The 21,883-nt window shown below is 50.6% G+C and overlaps 1 protein-coding gene across 2 annotated transcripts in view; it reads left to right on the top strand.

Moving 5' to 3' along the window:
* The window catches only part of FADS2 (fatty acid desaturase 2), a 39,312-nt gene that overhangs the window by 2,029 nt on the left and 15,400 nt on the right, over nt 1–21,883 (top strand). For both annotated transcript variants that reach the window (XM_078341180.1, XM_009008303.5), the window contains exons 2-5: nt 8,582–8,692; nt 11,751–11,948; nt 12,041–12,142; nt 20,371–20,496. In XM_078341180.1, coding sequence (XP_078197306.1) covers nt 8,582–8,692; nt 11,751–11,948; nt 12,041–12,142; nt 20,371–20,496 — 537 coding nt within the window. The remainder of the gene's footprint in view (nt 1–8,581; nt 8,693–11,750; nt 11,949–12,040; nt 12,143–20,370; nt 20,497–21,883) is intronic.

A 21,883-nucleotide genomic window follows, 5' to 3' on the forward strand; every position in this document is an offset into this window, starting at 1 on the left:
CCGCCCGGTAGCTCGGGTTCCCACGCTCCAGGGATTATCTAGACTCACCCTAAGCTCGGGTCGGCCTTCTTGGAGACCAGCGTCGGGGATTGGTGGAAGGAGAACGGGCTGGAGTTTGCAAAGCCCAGGTCGAGTGAGGCCTTGAGCCGGTGGATTTAGCAGCACTAGGCGGGCTGGGCAACAGGTCCATCTGCACTCGAGGTTACTCTCGGGCGTTCAACTCAATGGCCCTCTGTTTTTAAATCCTGCCAAGAACGCCCTTTCCTCATCTGGCACTCCTAAAGGTAGTGGGCCTCTCTGGAGCCAGGGCCGCTCACCTTACCCACCCCAAATGCGTGGCTCAGTCATTACACCGCACCCCTACCCGCACCCGGCCCCCTGTCTGAAATCCATGTATTTCTTCAAAGGTTCACCTGGTACCCCAGGGATTCCAATGGGCTAGAGGGAAAAGAACAGAGTTGGCAGGGTGTGGTGGCTCACGCCTATAATCCCAGCACTTTGGAAGGCCGAGGAGGGTGGATCACGAGGTCAAGAGATCGAGACCATCCTGGTCAACAAGGTGAAACCCCGTCTCTACTAAAAACACAAAAATTAGCCGGGCATGGTGGTGCGCGCCTGTAGTCCCAGCTACGCAGGAGGCTGAGGCAGGAGAATTGCTTGAACCCAGGAGGCGGAGGTTGCGGTGAGCCGAGATCGTGCCCTTGCACTCCAGTCTGGGTAACAACAGGGAAACTCCGTCTCAAAAAAAAAAAAAAAAAGAACGGAGTCAAGGAGGGAAGAAAGGGCGGCTCTTGTTGGTAGTGAATTGGATGCATAGTAAAAAGGTCTGATGGGATAGAGAAATTGGGGAAGGTAAAATTGGGAAGGGAGAGGAGAAAAGGAGGGATAAACTTGGCATAGATCGTCCCACCTGGACGTCTAGGATGCGGGCCCTGTTTGCCTCCAAGCTGTGTAGGCCGGACCTTGACTTCCCCGCCTCTTGCATCTCATGGAGACAGGCCTCCATAACCCAAGCTGGTCAGTGGACAGGTGGTGTGTTGGAGCAGGACCAGGGATTATCTAAGATTGGGAAAGCCAGCTTTCAGCCCCATCCTGTTTTACCTGCTTGTGGACATTGCGTAAGCCAGGGGGTTCGTGATGCTATTTAGAACTTAGGTGGGTATGTTTCACATACCTTCAGCCCTATATCACCTGGACCTTTCCACAACCCAGTGAGGAGGTTGGGTAAAGGTAATTCCTAAGTAAAAGACCTTCTGGATCCTGGGGCGGGGAGGGGTCTTTCCACTATATGTTGCTGGATTTGAGCTGGTTTGTTTCTGATTTCACAGGTAAATTGTAGAAGGTTCCTGCCCTGTCCAGGCCCTTGCCAAAAAGTTTCCCAGAAGGAGAGGTCAAATCTGATGGATTTGGTCTGATTATTCCATCTTGTTAAATATATTTCCTTATGTGAACGCTCAGTCTGGCAATTGCCACAACCTTTTCAGCTTAATTACCATTTCAGATTGATGATTTCCTGCTTGTTCTGGATGGTTCTCAGTGCTTGCCTGACCTTAACACTGAGTTCCCTCCAAAAATCAGTGCTCACATCTCTCCTGGCAGAGGACTAGGATGCCTTACTCTTCCCTTATCTCGTCTCTCTCATAAAAATCTAACAGTCTCTTCATTTCTGGTCCAGCTCCAGCGCTTTCTGTATCACTCTCATGGACTATAAATCTGGCATCTTGGATGTTGGTTGCTTTGTTACTCTTAGAAGCTAGCGTGGGAGCCAACCTGGGCTGCAAACAGACCTGAAATTGATGAAAGAAGATGTCATTACTGGGCTCATCCACTGAGTGTTGTCACTTGACTGAGCCCCCTCTCCTCATCTCTAAGGTACACCTGTACCTGTTTCAACGAGACTGATTTGTGGCAAAGCACCAAAGCAACCGTAAGCACTAGATGAATTCAGTGGGGTGTTATCAGGCAAACGGGAAAAAGAACGAGGATTATGAAACAGCTAGAATGGAAAGTATGCAAAGAGGAATTTGGAAAAAAAAATTGAAATCTATGCTAGCTTTATTTGGTGTTGCAAGACGTAAAAACAATCCCTGTCCCCAAAGCTTCCTGTCTTCTAAAGTAAGACTTTGGGGCATGAAATATATGAACTGGAGATACAGTTGAATAATGGTGGAGTGAGCAGCTGGGTTCTCTTTGTTTTTTTTTCTTTTTTTATTTAAGTGTCCAGGACCAGGTTGGAAAAAGGCCTTGAGCGACATTGGGTGGGTGGGGCGTATAGGAAGAGGACCTAAAGAGACAGGCAGGAACAGGCTACTGGAATCCAGTGACATTTGCCTAGGTTATTGAGCAAGTGGCTTTGCTTTGCCCCTTGGCGAGACGGTTTCTCCCCAAGAGCATGGGGAGTGAGAATTTATGGACCAGGCACAGTCTGGGGAGAGACTGATCCAAAGACAGAGGCTGGATTCCCTGGAACATTCTCAGGCCATGTTCTGAGCCCGTCACCGCAGTCTTCCAAACGCAAGGCTGAAAACAGGTTGGAAGTCAAGGAAGCCATTCTTGGGACTATCAGGCGTCTTAATAGGGCATTTTCTTTTTTCTGAGGAGGAAAATAACCAGGTAGTCAGGACCTGTCTCCCCAAAAGAATGGGGCAACTGTCACATGGTCCTTCCACAGAAGTTGAACCCTGGCCTTACCTCTAATAATAAAAGTTGCTTGATTTTTGCAGTTCACAAAGCACCTTCATATGTATCACTTCACTTGGTGCTTGGATCAGCCCAGTCAGGCATCGCTCATTGCTCTGAGGCACCAAGCTGGTTCAAGCGGCAGCACTCAGACCTAAACTCAGGATCTGACCTCACACCCTCGCAGCTCACTTTCCTTCTCTTCCTGTTTCCACCTCTGATCTCTTCCCTTTGGTACTGCAGGTGCTTCTCTCGTCTTTTCCTTGCTGTGGGCAAAAGGAACCCTCACCCTCGCCCTAAGGGTGTGTCTGCTCTTTTCACAGCAGTCCCATCACTGCAGAACTATTCCTCTTCCGCAGCTATTCATCAAACATTCATTGAGTGTCTCCATTGCTCTGAGCTGGGCTGGGTCACAACGATGAATTATTCACAGACAGAGACCCGAAGCTGCAGGAGGTGCTCCCCTCACTCTCTCTCCAGCTGGGGCTTGGATCTGGACTCTCTGCCTCTAGACATCAGCACCCCCAGCCCTAGCCCTTGTCTCAGCAACTGTTTCTGCCCGGTCTGCCTTGGTGACCTCTTAGAATCAACGGAGAGTGAGAAGAGACCAGAGGTTTCTTCCACCTTTCAACCTGCTCCTATGTTGTTCTTGTGAAAAGGCAACAGATCAAAAGTGGAACTCTGGCCTCCTTTGGACAGGGCAGGAAGGTTGTAGTATTTAGAGGCAGGGGACCTGGGTTCCAGCCCCAGCTTTATGAATTCCCAGGCCTGGAAGGCAGCTCCATCTCCCCAGCTGAGATGGGAGCCATGCAATTCCTGTGGCTGCAGCCTCCGCATCCCCAGTTCTGAGATGAAAGTGGCGACTGGTATTAATTCCTTCATGCCCAGGTTGCCTTTGCAGAGGCCTGTCTCCTGTGCAGCACTGCCTTTCCACCTTCAGGGTACTATATGGACCCCGTGTTATGGGGGAAGCTCTCACTGCAGGGCTCTTTGGCCACAGAGCACTGCCCCACCAGCCTCCATTGCTTCTTTCCTTGGAGGGGATATAGCATAGGGGCTTCTCGCCCTGCCTGCCTCTCCCTGCTGCACAAAGGAAGTCAGCATCCCTGTCTTGATCTTCACTTCCACCGGAGAATGCCAGAGTCCCGCCTATGCGTCTCCTCACTCTTAGAGCACTTGTTTCATAGAGTTCTGATCCCCAGGGCTGCTGCCTACCCTACTGTATGCCCTGAGCTTGCCCGTCCTGCACTTCCCAAGTCCTGGGTGAGGTGCCTGGTTGTGCAACATCCAATTAGAGATTAGCCTTGCTCTGTAGAGCATGTGGGCACAGCCATAAACACTTCCTGGCACCAGGTGCTCAGTGCATGGCGAGCAACTGCGAATTGTACCCGGAGTGGGGCCGGGGCAGGGGCGGGAAAACGTCCCTGTGGAGAAGTCGACTGGGCGATGACAGAAGCAGGAACTGGCAAAGAGTTAAGTGTGACATGCGCTTTGGAATCTGAGTGTTCTGACCTCTCCGCCCCACACACACCTGCTCTGCTAGAGCGGGCGCAGCTCTGCTTTCTCCACCTGTTTGCCTCTCCTTTCTCTTCCCCATGTCCCGGGTCGTCTTCCTGGAAAGTCTCTGGCTTCTCTCCTGTTAGGCAAGGATAGAGCCTGGTTCCAATTCTTGTTCCAAAGACAGTGTTTGGGTTGGCCCTGCCTTGCCTTGAATCCTGGTCTGCCTGCTACCTGCCAGACATTTCTGTAACCCGGCAGACTGGGAAGCTTCTGCCAGTGTGTGAGACACACTTATGGCAAGACACACAAAAAAATGATCAACTCACAAGGAGGAGGACGCTCATGCTGAAGGAAGCCTTTGCATGAACAGCGGGCAACGCTCAAGGTAGCCACACGTGACTCAAACTTTCATCCCGAGTGTGATGGTGGGCAGGTGGCTCTGCCAACCTACGCCTCGTTTCTCATCTCTAAAAAAGGACCTGCCTCACGAAGTTTGGTAAAGATTCGTGGCTGATATATCCAAGCCATTCCCGTGGCTCTGTGGCATGTCTATGTCACCTCCTCAAGTAGCAGCTGTAGCAGCCACCAGCATGGGGATACTGGAGAAGGCTTTTGGTGTTCCAGAGGCAGAAGCCAAATTGTGTGAAACGTGGAAGAGGCCAAGTGTCTGATCATGACTGCACAGTGGAAAAGGATGAGATCGGAGCGTGTGCAGCTGTGGGGTCCTGGGTCCCTTCATTCCCTCGTGAGCCACCTTAATTGGCCCCGTTGCCGGCACTGGGGTTATTGCAGCGAACGGGACAGGTATAGGCCTTCCCAAGGGTGCTTATGTTCCAGGCCATAAACAAGTGGATATGTCACTTGGTCTGATGATGAACCTTGATGACTGCTAGGAAGAAAATCTAACAGGGCAATGACCCAGGGAAAACCCAGGGTCAGCAGAGCTCTTTCAGATGTGATGTTGGGAAAAGCCTCTGGGAGGTGATGTTGAGGCTGAGTTGTGAATGGAGGTGGCCCTGGTGTGGAATGGGGTGTGGCATGTTCAAGGGTGGTCCATACCATGCCTGCTTGGAAATCTGCCAGATTGACCGCAGACGAGGAGCCAATCCAGCAGAATCCTCGTTTTTCTGAAACGGCAGGAAGCGTGTGGCACATGAGAAAGAAGTCCCTAGAGGCAGATGGACCTGGATTTGATCCTGGCTCTGCCACTTGGAGCCCAGGACTTTGCTTCCTGTGCTCCCCCATCTTCATCTCAAGAGCTAGGCTTTGAGGCTTAAGGGAGTAACATGAATAACACTCCTGGCTCCCTGCCTGGCGCATGGGGGTTACCCCTGGCCTCAGGGAGGTGAGGCTGCCCGAGGGCCCTCTGGAAATGGCTGAGGAGCAAGGAAGGGCTCTGTCATCCATCTGCTCCCCTTGGAGCTGGAGCCTGGACCGCAGGGGTCGCGGCATGAGGCAGCAGTAGCAGAGATGAGTGCATTTGCAAGCCACTGAATCTTACCTTTCAATGAAACAAGAGGAATCCATTAGTTATCAGCCACTGCAGCTGCTTCTCAGGAAACTGCTTTACCAGGGACTTCCTGTTCATTTCTCAAAGGCCGTGGCGTGATGTGAGGAGGACCAATGAAGGGGCTTTTTCAGGCCCAGCCCTGAGCCCTGACTTTGGCAGCTCCTCTGGCCTCTCCCAGGTCCTTGCTCATTTTGCAGAGGCGGCTGAGGCTCTGGTGGGGATGGCTCACCCCACCCAGAGAAGGCAAAGTTGGTCACCACTGCAAACCCGGCCTCCTCCCTGCCTGTCCCCAGGAGCCTGAAACAGTACAATCCTTTTCCCTGAAAATACATTTGACCTGATCCTCTGCTACCATTCCTTTTCTTTCTGCTAGTGGGGTACAGACATTTTTTTTAAAAAACGTGGGCCCAGTTTTCTCCTGCACGAAGTGTTGCTTTGTCAGTCTGTTCTAGACACAAATAGAACAAAGACCAAGCGAAGAACCTGGTGCCAAGGATGCAGTGAGGAGACGATGGGAGACTGGGAGTTACCCTTGGGAGAGCTTTACGTATGGGGTGAAGAGATTTCCATGAGTGGTGGGTGCTTTCTCCACCTCCTCCCTTTTTTACCTTTGAAATTTTCCCAACATCCAGAAACTTGGAAAGAATAAGCAAACACCTGTGTATCCTCAGCCAAGATTCACTAGTTGTAACATTTTGCCACATTTGCATTTTTCCTCTTTATACATGTGCAGTTTGCTTTTGAAAATAAGTTTCGTGATTATGTGATCACATCTCCAAAGTCTTCATTATTTCATAAGAAAAAGAAAGAGGCCGGGCGCGGTGGCTCAAGCCTGTAATCCCAGCATTTTGGGAGGCCGAGGCGGGTGGATCACGAGGTCATGAGATCGAGACCATCCTGGTCAACATGGTGAAACCCCGTCTCTACTAAAGATACAAAAAATTAGCTGGGCATGGTGGCACGTGCCTGTAGTCCCAGCTACTCGGGAGGCTGAGGCAGGAGAATTGCCTGAACCCAGGAGGCGGAGGTTGCAGTGAGCCGAGATCGCACCATTGCACTCCAGCCTGGGTAACAAGAGCAAAACTCCGTCTCTAAAAAAAAAAAAGAAAAAGAAAGAGATGCTCTAACATAATCACCGTACTTTTGTCACATTTCAGAAAATTAGTGGTAATTCCTTGATATAATCAAATATCTGGTCCATGTTCACTTTTTCTCATTCATCCCCCGAAAAGCCTTGTGTAACTCATTTTTTTTCCCCCTTTAAGTGAGAGCCTTTCAGATTAAAAAATTGCAGCATGTTTTTTGTTTGTTTGTTTTTTGAGACAGAGTCTTACTCTGTTGCCCAGGCTGGAGTGCAGTGGCACAATCTCGGTTCACTGCAACCTCCGCCTCCTGGTTTCAAGGGATTCTTGTGCCTCAGCCTCCTGAGTAGCTGGGACTACAGGTGTGCACCACCATACCTGGCTAATTTTTGTATTTTTAGTAGAGACGGGATTTCACCATGTTGCCCAGGCTGATCTCAAACTCCTAACCTCAGGCGATCCCCCTGCCTTGGCCTCCCAAAGTATTGGGATTACAGTCATGAGCCACTGTGCCCAGCCTGTTTGTTTTTTGAGACAGTGTCTCACTCTGTTGCCCAGGCTGAAGTGCAGTGGTGTCATCAAGGCTTACTGTATCTTCCTGCCTCCGCCTCCCAAGTAACCAGGGTTACTGGTGCAGGCCACCACACCTGGCTAATTTTGTTTATTTTTAGTAGAGACAGGGGTTTTGCTGTTACTCAGGCTGGTCTTGAACTCCTGGCCTCAAGCGATCTTCCTGCCTCAGCCTCCCAAAGTGCTGGGATTACAGGCGTGAGCCACTGTGACCAGTCAAGAGTTGCAGTTGTTATATCATTTTAGATTCTTTTAATCTAAACCATCTTTCCTTACTTTTTTTTTTTCTTTCACAAACTCATATTTTTTTCCCCAGCTCCGCTGATTTTTCTGATTGTGTCTCATGGTGCAGTTTGGTTCCTCAACCCTACCAATGTCAGGGAGCTTGATTTGATGCAGATGAAAAAAGCGTTCACCACCGGGACATTCTATTGCATGGTGCTGGCTCATCTCTAATAGAAATGCCATATTTTTAATGAGATAATTCATGTAATATGCATGATATGTGCAGAAAAAAGCTGGAAGGAAAAGCACTGAAATATTAGTAATACTGATCACTTTCTGGGTGATATTTATTTTCCTCTTCGTTCTGCTGTGCTTTTTCTAACTTTGCCAAAACTCAGCACATTTTTACTTTATGATTGGGAAAAAAGATGCAAATGTGTACCATTATAGCAGTGTGAAGAGTTTGGAAAGTACGAAAATGAAGCAAGGCATAATCCAGCTACCTGAGCATGTGTACTAATGGCCTAGCTCCTCCCAGGCTTTTTCAGGAATGCTTTTGACATAATTCTGTGTTTAGTTTTTGTTTGTGTGATCTCCTCAGCACCTTTCCAATGCCATGGTAGTATTCAGTCTTGTTCTTTTCACTGACAACCCTGGACATGTATGTGAGGAACTGACAAGAGATGGGGGATGGCGCGGTTTGTGCAGCCTTCCTGGAGGTGCACCATTCCCCAACTTGCCCAAAGGCAGCCTGTGCATCTACCCACAAACCCCTGGGGAGTTTAGCGTGCCTGCACCAGCACAGAAGCCCAGGTGGTGACTGCCACTGGTGTTGGACACTGAGGGCTCTGTCCTGGAAAAATGCTGGAGGCAGCATTTGTGGCCAGATCATAGGAGATGCCATTTGGTGTCTGGGTGCACAGACAGAGCCGCTGCTGGAGAGCACTGTCCTCCCTGGAGCCTGAGAGCAGACCGAGGTCAGGTCTCAGGCTCACCACTGCCTTCTGCTTTCTAGGATGTCTTCCATGCCTTCCACCCTGACCTGAATTTCGTGCGCAAGTTCTTGAAACCCCTGCTTATTGGCGAGCTGGCCCCGGAGGAGCCCAGCCAGGACCGTGGCAAGAACGTGAGTCAGGCTTGCAACCTGCGTGGCGGTGGAGACAAGGCTGAGGGTGGCTGCGAGTCCAAGAGAGGGTCCCCTCGCCCCAGGACCAGTAAGTGGGGAGGAGGCAGGGACTTTGTCCTGCAGGAGCCACTGTGGATCACTTGCGGTCTGGGAGGATCTCAAAGCCTCCCAGGGAGATGGGGTTTGACAACAGCAAGTGGTGTCTCCTGTCTCCTGGCCAGTTTTATTTTCCTTCTCCTCCATCACTTTCCGGAAAGCTGCCCCATGACAATCTAGGGGAAACACAGCTCACGCCTGTAATCCCAGCACTGTGGGAGGCTGAGGCAGGCGGATCACCTGAGGTTGGGAGTTCGAGACCAAACTGACCAACATGGAGAAACCCCATCTCTATCAAAAATACAAAATAGCTGGGCATGGTGGCGCACGCCTGTAATCCCAGCTACTCGGGAGGCTGAGGCAGGAGAATCACTTGAACCAGGGAGGCAGAGGATTTGGTGAGCCGAGATCATGCCATCACACCTGGGCAAAAAGAGTGAAACTCCATCTGAAAAAAAAAAAAAAAAAAAGACAGGACAGAAACACTGAAAAAGAGAATACCATTTGATGACAGCACGGCTTTGGGGTGTGTGGTCCGGGAGCACCTCTTTGAGAAAGAGTGACCTTTCCTTGGTGGTTTGTTCGTCACCCGCGGGTCAAATGCCCCGCTTGGTGTGGGGCTTCCAGGACAGCAGTGTGTGGAAATAGCAACGCCTGTGGTCTCATGGGCTGTTTTATTCAACAGTGAAGTCCCCATGTAAGTGGTGGAGCACTGTAGGGGTCAGAGGGCCTCCGATATTCCCCTTGCTGTCCATCTCCTGTCTCCCCTTCATTCCTACCTTCCCCTGCCCAAGTCTCCTTCCTGGGAAGTTGCTGGTTCTACCCTGGTCCTTTGTGGGGCCAAGAGCACCCATACCTGTTCCCTCCCTGCACCCGTCTGGCCCAGCCTTGTCCTGGGCAGAGCATGTAAGTCTGTGCTAGGCCCTGGCTAGGCCCACTGTGACCCCAGGGTTGAGGCTGGCACTGTGGAAATTCTTCCCTGTCACCACCAGGCAGGGCTCTGGATGCCATGTGGGGCCTTGGTGCCAGCGAGGTGGCTGGGTCAGTTACTCACTCTGTTCTCGGGCCACGGTGGCTCCTGCTTGCCCCATGGGATGGCTCCTTCTGAGCTTCCTCCAACCTCCTGTTCAGAGCGGAGACTGGACTGAACTGGAGAAGTGTCACCCTGGTGCCAGCCAGCCTTTCCTCCTCTTGTTTCAAGCCTGGGCTGGACCCCTCTGCTTAGCAGAGCCAGGTCAGGACCAGGCTTTCTCCTGGCCTGGACTCTGGGCCAGTCCCCTACCTCCCTCATTGCCTCTGGCTTTCCTAATGAGCTGCAGGCCACACTGTGGGTCCTCTAGAGGCCAATGACCCTCCTCTCACCTGTCCCTCCAGGGCACACAAGATCGCCTGACCTGAGCCCACCCCGACCCACACTTGTTCCCTCCTGCCTACTTTGCAAGTGGGTCCATCTCCCCCCAGCAGCCCCAGCGCCTCCTGGCCTGCAGCTTCCCCAGCTCTGCTGGTCCTGCCCTGTAGCTGCCTCCTCCCTGGCCCTGCTCCTCGACTCTGTCCACCACTCTCCCTTTTGGCTGCAGATCTTGCACCACTTGGCACCCAGCCTCCCAGATCTGGCTTCCTCCCACCAGGTGCCACCAAAACCACCCTTCGTAGCACCCTGGTCATCCCCTGTGGGTACCGCCCCCCTCCTGGTAACTATTCTCCCCCACCTCCTTCCCTGCCCTTCCCTCCTGTCCCAAGTTCCTTCTTCCTTGCAATGCCGTTGTGTTCCCAGGGCCCTCCTTCACTCCACCTTGCCTCCCTGGCTCCACGTGCCCAGAACTCACAGCCTCCTCCTCCCTGCCTCAGCTCTTCCTCCTGCACTAGTCTGAGTCTCCCCTACCTCAACCCCTCAAGACCCAACAGTGTGCACAGGGCAAGTGGTGCTCTGTTGAGTAGTGGAAACTGCAAGTTTCCTTTTTTTTGAGATGGAGTTTCGCTCTTGTTGCCCAGGCTGGAGTGCAGTGACACAGTCTTGGCTCACTGCAACCTCTGCCTCTTGGGTTCAAGCGATTCTCCTGCCTCAGCCTCCCAAGTAGCTGGGGTTTTATGCACCCATCACCACGCCAGGCTAATTTTTGTATTTTTAGTAGAGACAGGGTTTCACCATGTTGGCCAGGCTGGTTTTGAACTCCTGACCTCAGGTGATCTGCCTGCCTCGGCCGCCCAAAGTGCTGGGATTAAAGTTTTCTTTTTTTAAAAAAAGTGTGGTTAACCATTTTAATCATTTGATGTGTACGGTTCAGTGACATTAAATAAGCACATTTACACTGTTACGTAACGTTCACCTCCATCCAGTTTACATTTTCCCCAAACTGAAATTCCACACCCATTAAACACTCACTCTTCATTCTCCCATCCCTCAGCCCTGGCTGCCACACTTCTACTTCCTGTCTCCGAATTTGACCTCTCCCAGGACCACCTGTGTATGGAATCACACAATATTCGTCCTTTGGTGACAGGCCTGTTTCCCTTAGCATGATGTCTTCAAAGTTCACCTATGTTATAACATGTGTCAGAATTTCCTCCCTTTTCAAGGCTGAGTAATATTCCATTGTATCAATAGACCACGTGTTGTTGATCCCTTCATCTGTCATGAGATTTTCGGGGGGTTTCTACCTTCTTCCCATTGTGAATAGTGCTGCTATGAACACAGGGTGTACAAAATGCAAACTTTTGAGTCAAAGCCTTTCTCTGTCACTCTTACCTAGTTGTGACAAATATGCAGGCCCCAGGGCTGTGCGAGGCGTGGGGTAACAGCAACCATTGCAGGGTCTCCTGTAGGGTCAAGGCTTGTGGCTTGGTCCCCTCTTGCCACAGCTTTTCTGGGTTGTGGGTTTGCCGTTGACACAGCAGCCCGAGATGTATGTTCCTTCCAGGGTGGCTGGTGGCTGACTCCTTTCCCTGTGCTCTTGGTCAACAGTCTCAGATCACCGAGGACTTCCGGGTCCTGAGGAAGACGGCCAAGGACATGAACCTGTTCAAGGCCAACCACATGTTCTTCCTCCTCAACCTGGCCCACATCATCGCCTTGGAGAGCATTGCGTGGTTCACCATCTTTTACTTTGGCAATGGCTGGATTCCTACCCTCATCACAGCCTTTGTCCTTGCTACCTCTCAGGTGAGATGTGTCACCCTTGCCCTCCCCAGCTGACAGAGACCTGGTGCCTGTTAGCTGAGGCTGTGACAGCGTGTGTGACCCTCTCTCCCCAGGCCCAAGCTGGATGGCTGCAACACGATTATGGCCACCTGTCTGTCTACGGGAAATCCACGTGGAACCACATTGTGCACAAATTCGTCATTGGCCACTTAAAGGTAAATGTCAGCAGCCCTGAGCATCTGTCCTGTTGGATAGCAGTTGAGACAAAGAGACAAGGACTCCTGTCTGCTCAGTGCTCTGAGGCTACAGGGTGACAAGGCAGGTGTGCCTATGGGTGCCTTATGCCATGCGCCATGGTGACCCTCCATTCTGCCGCCTTATCGAGCCCTGTCCCTGGATCAGGTCCGACCCTCAAAGCCACAGTGTGTATGACTCGTTATGAAGACAGGCGCACTCCACTTTTGTCTGTGGGCTCAGTGGACTGTATTGTGTGATGTTCCTTAGCTAAGGACGCATCTAACAATCCGTTTTCATTTGCGGACAGTAAAGAGTAAATAGCAGTATTTTTTTTTTTTTTGAGACAGAGTCTCGCTCTTGTCGCCCAAGCTGGAGTGCAGTGGCACAATCTCAGCTCACTGCAACCTCTGCCTCCTGGATTCAAGCGATTCTCCTGCCTCAGCTTCTTGAGTAGCTGGAATTACAGGCATGTGCCACCACATCTGGCTAATTTTTGTATTTTTAGTAGAGATGGGATTTTCGCCCTTTTGGCCAGGCTGGTCTCAAGCTTCTGACCTCATGATCTGCCCTCCGTGGCCTACCAAAGTGCTGGGATTACAGGCAGGAGTCACCGGGCCCGGCCAGTAGCAGTATCTCTTGATGAGTTGGTATGCTTCCTTTCACTGGGGATGTGAACTCTTAAATACATTGTGCTGGGGGTGGTGGTGCACAGCTGTAATCCTAGTCATCAGGGAGGCTGAGGCAGGAGAATTGCTAGGAGTTCGAGACCAGCCTAGGCAACACAGTGAAACCCCATCTCTAAAAAAAAAAGGAAAGAAATACATTATGTTTCTCTCCTCCCCTCAGGAGCCAGGAAGTACAAAGCAGCATTTGAAACAGCAACTGTCTTTAGTCTGGTTTTGGTGTACGCATTCTCTCCTTCAAGCTTTGATCTTTATTTTAGCCTTCTGTTATATGTGACTGCTTTATCTTAAGCCACTTTAAATACTCTTTAGAAATAAGTGGGGTACAAAAAGTAAACGTCATCCTATGAGGCCTCAGGTAGCAGACATCAAACTACGGAAAGAATAGCTGGGCCAAAGGACTGTTGTGGTTAGAAGAGCAGGAGTGAAGGAAGTTCCGCCCTCACCTCCCCCCGGAGGAGGAAGCAGACCAGAGGCTCAGCAGGTTTGTAGAAAGATAAGCTGGAATTTACCAACGGCCTTGTTTTGATCTGATAGGTCTTATCTCCTCAGTTCTGGAATGAGTCTTTGCCAACTTCCTCTCTGAAATAGATGTCCCCATCCCAGCCCGAGGCAACAGTACCCACTTCCTGGGAAAAGCTGGGTCCTAAAGACTCCATCCCTCCACACCCTGGCGAGGGAGGAGTTGCATGTCGGGTGTAGCTTATCCCCTCTCCCACCCAGACCACAGCGGGACCCTTGGCTTGCCAGCTGCAGGTCCCATCGGCAGCCAACCACCCCTGAGCTGGTCACCAGTTTCGCAGCGAGCAGCTTGCCTGGCGCTGAGCCTGTAGTGGCCTGAGAACCTGGTCTCTGTCCAGAATCTCAGGGGCAAAGGGAGAGGGCGCACATAGTGGAGTGCTTTGTTTCATTTTAAACTCTCCTCTGTTGGATCAAACCCTCCTCAGTATGGCAGAGTAACATTTAACTCCTGACCCATGTGAGCCCCCACGCACTTAACAAAGATGGGCTGTGTCCTGCTTCTGGATTCTGGGCAGGGGCCGGGCAGGGGGGACCTTTCCTGTCCAATGGCCCTCAGTCCTTGAAGGGCCACAGAGCACGGCTCTTGCGTCAGGCGGGAGACGAGGCCAGGACAGAGGACTGGTCTCCATGTAGAACGTGGATGACAGCAGATAGGGTCCTTGGGCTTGGGCACATGGGCTCCACTCATGGCCTGCCAGCCCCTCCTGGCTGTGTCCTTGGTGCTGTGTCACTGAGCCAGGCCAAGGACATGGGCATGCGGCTCACTCAGGGGTGCATCACAGCTTCCCTGAAAGTGGCTCCAGCACTCGGCAGGTGCACAGCTATGCAGGCAAATCTCAGAGGTCTGTGTCTCTTCCCATCACTGGGGAAAAGGGGACTGGCTACAGGGAGGTCCTCCAGGGCCTTGCCAACTCAGGTGTCTTAGCACAAGCTAGAGGGATCTGTGAGTAGGTTATTAGGAGCTATGAGAGGCTGGGACCCCTTCCTTACTGTTGGCTGCACTGCTAATAGGATTTCTTTTTCTTTTTTTTTTTTTTTTTTTTTGAGATGGAGTCGCCAGGCTGGAGTGCAATGGTGCGATCTTGGCTCACTTCAACCTCCACCTCCCGGGTTCAAGTGATTCTCCTGCCTCAGCTTCCCTGGTAGCTGGGATTACAGGTGCACGCCACCATGCCCAGCCAATTTTTGTATTTTTAGTAGAGACAGGGTTTCACCATATTGGTCAGGCTGGTCTTGAACTCCTGACCTCATGACCCCCCCGCCTCGGCCTCCCACAGTGCTGGGATTATAGATGTGAGCCCAACTGCTAATGGGATTTCATGGGAATTTTCCACATCCTGACTTCTGTTTGTCTTGAGCCCATGTCATGCCCAGTGAACATTTCTTCCAGAGTGTGATCTTTTCAAAGACAATTTTGAGGGTAAAACTCTTTCGTAGTTCAGCATTACGCTTGGGATAAAATCAGCCAGGTGCCTGTGGCTCACGCCTATAACCTCAGTGCTTTGGGAGGTCAAGGCAGGAGGATTGCTTGAGGCCAGGAGTTTGAGACCAGCCTAGGCCATATAGCAAGACCCTGTCTCTACTAAAAATAAAAAAATTAGCCGGGAGCGATGGTGCATGCCTGTGATCCCAGCTACTGGGGAGGCTGAGGCAGGAGGATGACTCAAGCCTGGAATTTCAAGGCTGCAGTGAGCTGTGATGGTGCCACTGCACTCCAGCATGGGTGACAGAGTGAGACGCTGTCTGTAAATAAGTAGATGCAAGCTGGAAGGCCCAGTGCCATCTGCGTGCTCCATCTAGAGATGGACATTACCAGCCTTTCTGCTGCCTCATCTCAGGCCACCAGGGCCTAGACTGGGGTGAAAGAAGTGAGGCACTTGCCGATGGTGTAGAATCTACGGGGACACCAGACAAATTCGGTCATCAAGATAAATAACGTTTTAATGCAATATGGTTTTGTTTTTTGAGATGGAGTTTCTTGTTGCCAGGCCTGGGCAACAAGAGTGATGTGATGACGTGATCTCGGCTCACTGCAACCTCTGCCTCCTGAGTTCAAATGATCCTCCTGCCTCAGCCTCTCAAGTAGCTGGGATTATAGGTGTGCGCCACCACGACCAGCTAATTTTTTTGTATTTTTAGTAGAGTCAGGGTTTCACCATGTTGGTTAGGCTGGTCTTGAACTCCTGACCTCAGGCGATCCATCTGCCTCAGCCTCCCAAAGTGCTGGGATTGCAAGCGTGAGCCACCACACCTGACCTGCAATATGTTCTTTAAAAAATCAAAATTAATGCAAAAAAATCCACAATGAGCAAAATATCAAAATTTTAAATAACGATCAGGACAACTGAGGCAAATGGAAAAACACACACCTAACTATACGTGTTTGTGTGTGTCACTTTTTTAATGGCTAATTTTTTTTCCCAGAGCATTAAAGTAGTTGAAAAAATATTTAACAATTTAGAAGCTGATGTATTAGAAGTCCTGACATTCTAGCGTAAATGCCAAAACAGTGCTTATGCTTTGACTAAACTTGGACGTAATTAAAAGTTAGTTAAGGCTGGACGAGTTTGCTTGGTTGGGAGTGATGGATCACGCCTGTAATCCCAGCACTTTGGGAGGCTGAGGTAGGTGCATCACTTAAGGTCAGGAGTTCGAGACCAGCCTGGGCAACATGGTGAAACCCTGTCTCTACTAAAAATACAAAAATTAGCTGGGCGAAGTGGTGTGCCTGTAATCCCAGCTGCTCGGGAGGCTGAGACAGGAGAATCGCTTGAACCCAGGATGTGGTGGTTGCAGTGAGCCGAGATTGTGCCACCGCACTTCAGCCTGGGTGGCTGAATGCGACTCCATCTCAAAAAATTAAAAATTAAAATTATTTAAGCTCTTCACTTGATTGACAGAAATCATGAAACTCAGCAATTATTTTCGCTGAAAACAAGATGAGGCAAAAAGCAGACTTTGAAAATATTATCGATGAATTTGCTTCCATTAAAGCCAAGAGTACACTTTATTTATTTATATTTTTTTGCCTCAGGCTCTGATATGGCTCTGCCCAGCACTGCTGGTTACAGTTATACCAAAGAGCTTTCCTCTGGCTTCTGGAACATTCTGCACTCCCCCTTCCCCTCCCAAGGCCTCCCCTAGGCTCTTCCCTCTGCTAGGAAAGCAGCCCTCTCTCTGCCTGGCCACCTTCTGTAGCGCGGTGGATGCTTAGCTTTCCTGGCCCCAGCTCAGTTTGCGTTTGGTGTGATGACGCCAGACCCTCCCTCACAGCTCCGTAAGAACAAGGGTTTGGTCTCTTTGTCACTGCAACCTTAGCAAGGTTATTTAGTGACACTTGTAGCAAGTATTACTCTTGGTTAGAGACATCTCACTCTGTCACCCATGCTGGAGTGCAGTGGCGCCATTACAGCTCACTATGCCAGTGCAGAGCACAGCAGCTGGCTTAGGGTAAGCGACATCTGACCACATTCTGGGAACATGGGACTGGCCACTGGTCCAGGGCAGGACGGGTTTCCAGGTGCCCAGAAGGACAAGCAGGGCCTTGCCTTGCAAAGAAGAATGGAAGAGAATCACAGCAGAGCAATAGCATGAACAAAAGCTGCTTTCATTTCATCTCATCCTGAGTCCAGGGAGAGCCGGGACTGCCCCACCTCACTGGCTCCCTGTTCTCAGCCCATCTCGCTTTCCTCCATGTATTCACTCAACAAACATCGCTGGGTTGGTATCCCCCAAACATCACACTTACTTGTTTCATGCCTTGCTCCTCCAATTTGTGCCAGAGATTTTTCCATTTGATTTTTCCCAGGAATTTTGTTCCCTTTTTTTTTGAGATGGAGTTTCACTCTTGTTGCCCAGGCTGGAGTGCAGTGGCGCGATCTCGGCTCACCACAACCTCCACCTCCCGGGTTCGAGTGATTCTCCTGCCTCAGCCTCCCAAGTAGTTGGGATTACAGGTGTGTGCCACCATGCCTGGTTAATTTTATATTTTTAGTAGAGATGGAGTTTCTCCATGTTGGTCAGCCTGGTCTCAAACTCCCAACCTCAGGTGATCCGCCTGCCTCGACCTTCCAAAGCGCTGGGATTACAGGCGTGAGCCACTGTGCCTGGCCTTTGTTCCTTTTGACAACAAACACAAATGTGTCATTTAATTCCTCGGGCCTCTAAGCTTTTGTTTTTTTGAGATGCAGTTTTGCTCTGCCGCCCAGGCTAAAGTGCACTGGTGCAATCTCAGCTCGTTGCAGCCTCTGCTTCGCAGAGTCACAGGATTCTCCTGTCTCAGACTCTTGAGAAGCTGAGATTACAGGTGCCTGCCTCCATGCCCAGATAATTTTTGTTGTTTTAGTAGAGACGAGGTTTCCCCATGTTGGCCAGGCTGGTCTCGAACTCCTGACCTGCAGTGATCCACCCGCTTCGGCCTCCCAAAGTGAAGCCTCTAAGCTTTCACTCTCTGACTTTTTTTCTATCTCTCGTGGGTTTTGAGGCCTGCCTGTTTCCAGGGGCTTGAGATCACTGCAAAGGTCATAGCTGCCCATTGCTCTTCCCACCCATGGCTGTTAGTGTCCATAGACCGTGTTTGTGCCAAAAGCGTCTTCCAAGTAAAGTGTTTGTTTAGCAGATTGGGCTTTTTTTTTTGAGACAGAGTCTCCTTCTGTCTTCAGGCTGGAGTGCAGCTGTGCCACCTCAGCTCACTGCATCCTCTGACTCCCTTGTTCAAGCGATTCTCCTGCCTCAGCCTCCCAAGTAGCTGGGACTACAGGCGCGCACCACCATACCCAGCTAATTTTTGTATTTTTAGTAGAGACGGGGTTTCACCATGTTGGCCAGGATGGTCTCAGTCTCCTGACCTCGTGATCCGCTGCCTCGGCCTCCCAAAGTGCTGGGATTACAGGCATGAGCCACCGCACCCGGCCAGCAGAGTGGCCTTTTCTGCAGACCCTTAGTCAAAGCATTGATCCAGCAACAGTTCACTAGGATAGTCATGATGCTGAAGTCGTATATTTTCTTCCCTCTGTTGCTGGGCAACTTTGTTGAGGGCCGTGCCTCTCAAGAGCTTGAGCTGGGGAGACGGAAATCTGTGGCCTCAAAAGAAACACCCATGTTATGCATCATGTCTCATGGAATCCTATTTCAGTGTTAGAAGCAGGAAAGCTCTTCTGGTTCATGTTAGCGGTTGTTTGTTAAGCCCTCCCTCCCGCCTTGGGGTGTGACATGAATCTCAGGACCCACCCTCGGCATAGTAGCGCAACTGCGCTCTCCAAGAGCAGGGGCCACTTGTAATCTGCTATATTTTTGTTTGTTAAAAATGCTCTGGCAGCTGGTCTGAAGGTAGTGAGTTATCTCAATTGATGGTTCACAGTCAGTTACAGATCGAACTCCTTGTTCTACTCTTCCCCCCTTCTCACTACTGCACTTGACTAGTCTTAAAAAAAAGAAAGAAAGAAAGAAAGAAAAAAATGCTCTGGCTGAGTGCAGTGGCTCACGCCTGTAATCCCAGCACTTTGGGAGGCCAGGGTGGGCTGATCACTAAGTCAGGAGATCGAGACCATCCTGGCTAACACGGTGAAACCTCATCTCCTAAAAAAATAAAAAATTCTCGGGGCATGGTGGCATGCGCCTGTAGTCCCGCCTACTCGGGAGTCTGAGGCAGGAGAATCGCTTGAACCTGGGAGGCGGAGGTTGCAGTGAGCGGATATTGTGCCACTGCAGTCCAGCCTGGGCGACGGAGCAAGACTCTGTCTCAAAAAAAAAAGGCTTTATTGAAATTTTATTGAGATACAGTTCTCCCCCTACCTTATTTTTTTGACAGAGATTTGCTCTGTCACTCAGGCTAGAGTGCAGTGGTGTGATCTCAGCTCACTGCAACCTCCACCTCCTGGGTTCAAGTGATTCTCCTGCCTCAGACTCTGGTGTCGCTGAGATTATAGGCACCTGCCACTACGCCCGGCTAACTTTTGTATTTTTAGTCGAGATGGGGTTTTACCATGTTGTCCAGGCTGATCTCAAACTCCTGACCTTCAGTGATCCACCTGCTCTGCCTCCCAAAGTGCTGGAATTACAGGGGTGAGCCACCGTGCCCAGCCAGTTTTCCCATTCAAACTAGACAAGTCAATGACTTTTAGTATATTCACAGATATATGCAACCATCATCATAGTCAATTTTCGAGCATCGTCATTAGGCTCAAAAGAAACCCCACATCTCTTAGCCATCACACCCCAGCCCCCTCACGCCCTCCCCGCCCCAATCCTAGCCCTATACAACTGCTAATCTTTCTGTCTCTGTAGATTTCCCTACTCTGGATGTTTCATGTCACTGGAATCATGCGATATGTGGTCCTTCGTGGCTGCTGCTTTCTCTTTGCACGTTTGCAGGCTCGTCTGTGTAGGAAGTGTCAGTGATTCGTTCTGTTTATGGCACAGCCACACAGTACTCCGTTGTGTGGATAATCCGCGTTTCATTCATCCCTCATCTGCCGATGGACACTTGTGCTGCTTTTGCTTTTTTGGCTCCTTTGAAGCATGCTGATATGAACGCTCCTCTATGAATTTGTGTGTGGACATGTTTTCATTTCTCTTGGATATACACTCCGGAGGGAGATTTCTGGGTTGCATAGTAGAGACCACTTCCCGCTGGCCCTGCAACCCGGGCTTTACCTTGCACAGCCCTGGCTTCACACATGGGGGCAGAGAGGCAGAGACCACCTCCCACAGCTGCTGGAGTGCTCACCACGTGGTCCCACAGCAGCACACCTCACCCGCCATCATCATCTTATGATCGGGGAAACTGAAGCCTAGAGAGATAAAGTGACTTGACTCCATCTGGGGCTGGCCCATGCTCTGAGCTCAGTCACGGCAGGGCTGGATTCTGACTTTATGGAGGTCCAAGGTGCTGTCCCCAAAGGCTGAAGGTGCAGGGAACTGGTCCCGAGCAGGGCCTGTCACAGCCGAGCTCAGTTCCTTGGTTGCCCGCATGGCTCATCCCAAGCCCTCTCTCCCCACAGGGTGCCTCTGCCAACTGGTGGAATCATCGCCACTTCCAGCACCACGCCAAGCCTAACATCTTCCAGAAGGATCCCGACGTGAACATGCTGCACGTATTCGTCCTGGGTGAATGGCAGCCCATCGAGGTACGAAGAAGGGGATGGTGTTGACCTAGGAAGTGTTTGGCCTGAGCAGGGAGCGGGAAAGAAGCCTGGAGGGCTGACAGTCTGCCAGGCAGGTCCACGTCGCCTGCCGCACTGATACCTTTCCCAGGCACCCTGAATAGTTCCGGCTGGAATGTACCTTTCCCAGGCACCTTGAACTGTTCCAGCTGGAATGTATGTAGAATGGTCTTACCTGTAAATACTGGAGGCAGCTCCTTATCAGAATGGTAGATGCTTCCCTCTCACCTATAGGCCAGGAAAGGCATTTTCCAGCTTGTTTCTTCCCAGGTAGAGGGAAATCTTGTTCCAGTTCAGCAGGAAGGCAGGATTTCAGGGTTCAAGCTTTGTTGCCACCTGACTAGCTCATGTTGAGTAGGCCTCACTCAGGGAATCATCAGCCTGTGCATTGGAAGGAGCCTCAGCATGGCTTGGGCGACCTGCTTCACCAGGAGATGAGAAATACAAGGTCAGCAAGAGGATGGGACACTTTCAGGGTCACGTAATTTTTTTTTTCTCTGAGACAGAGTCTTGCTCTGTTGCCCGGAGTTGGAGTGCAATGGCACGATCTTGGCTCACTGCAACCTCTGCCTCCTGGGTTCAAGCAATTCTCCTGCCTCAGCCTCCTGAGTAGCTGGAATTATGGTGTGTGCCATCACGTCGGGCTAATTTTTGTATTTTTAGTAGAGACAGGGATTCACCATGTTGGCCAAGCTGGTCTCGAACTCCTGACCTCATGATCTTCCTGCCTTGGCCTCCCAAAGTGCTGGGATTATAGGCATCGGCCACCATGCCCAGCTGAGAAGGTCATGTAATTTAGTGGCCAGTCTAGGGTGAGGCCCCAGACCTTTTGACTGCTGAGCCATTGCCTTCCATTTACTACACTGTCTTAGTTTCGTATTAGTTCTTTGTGTCGCTGCAAATATAGAACACACCTGGTATAAACTTTTAAACAGTATAGAAACATCCAGAACCTAAAAGTGAGTCTCAACCTGGGCAACATAGTGAGACCTGTCTCTCCAAAAAGTATATATTTTTAAATTAGCCAGGCATGATAGCAAGTGCCTAGCCCCAGTTACTGGGGAGACTGAGGTGGGGGCATCACTTGAGCTGAGCCCAGCAGGTTGAGGCTACAGTGAGTTATGATCACACCACTGTATTTCAGCCTGGGTGACAGCAACGTCCAGTCTTAAAAAAAAAAAAAAAAGCGAGTCTCATACCTCCCCTTTCCCCCAAATTTTGTGCCCTTGAGAGTAACCACTTAGTTGACAAGATGCTATATCATCTCCTAGATATTTTTATGTGTGTATAAACACACATATATCTGTTTCTTTACAAAAAAAAATTTTAGGCCAGCTGTGGTGGCTCACAC

Source organism: Callithrix jacchus, chromosome 10, assembly GCF_049354715.1.
Source record: "Callithrix jacchus isolate 240 chromosome 10, calJac240_pri, whole genome shotgun sequence".
In the NCBI taxonomy this organism is placed as follows: Eukaryota; Metazoa; Chordata; class Mammalia; order Primates; family Cebidae; genus Callithrix; species Callithrix jacchus.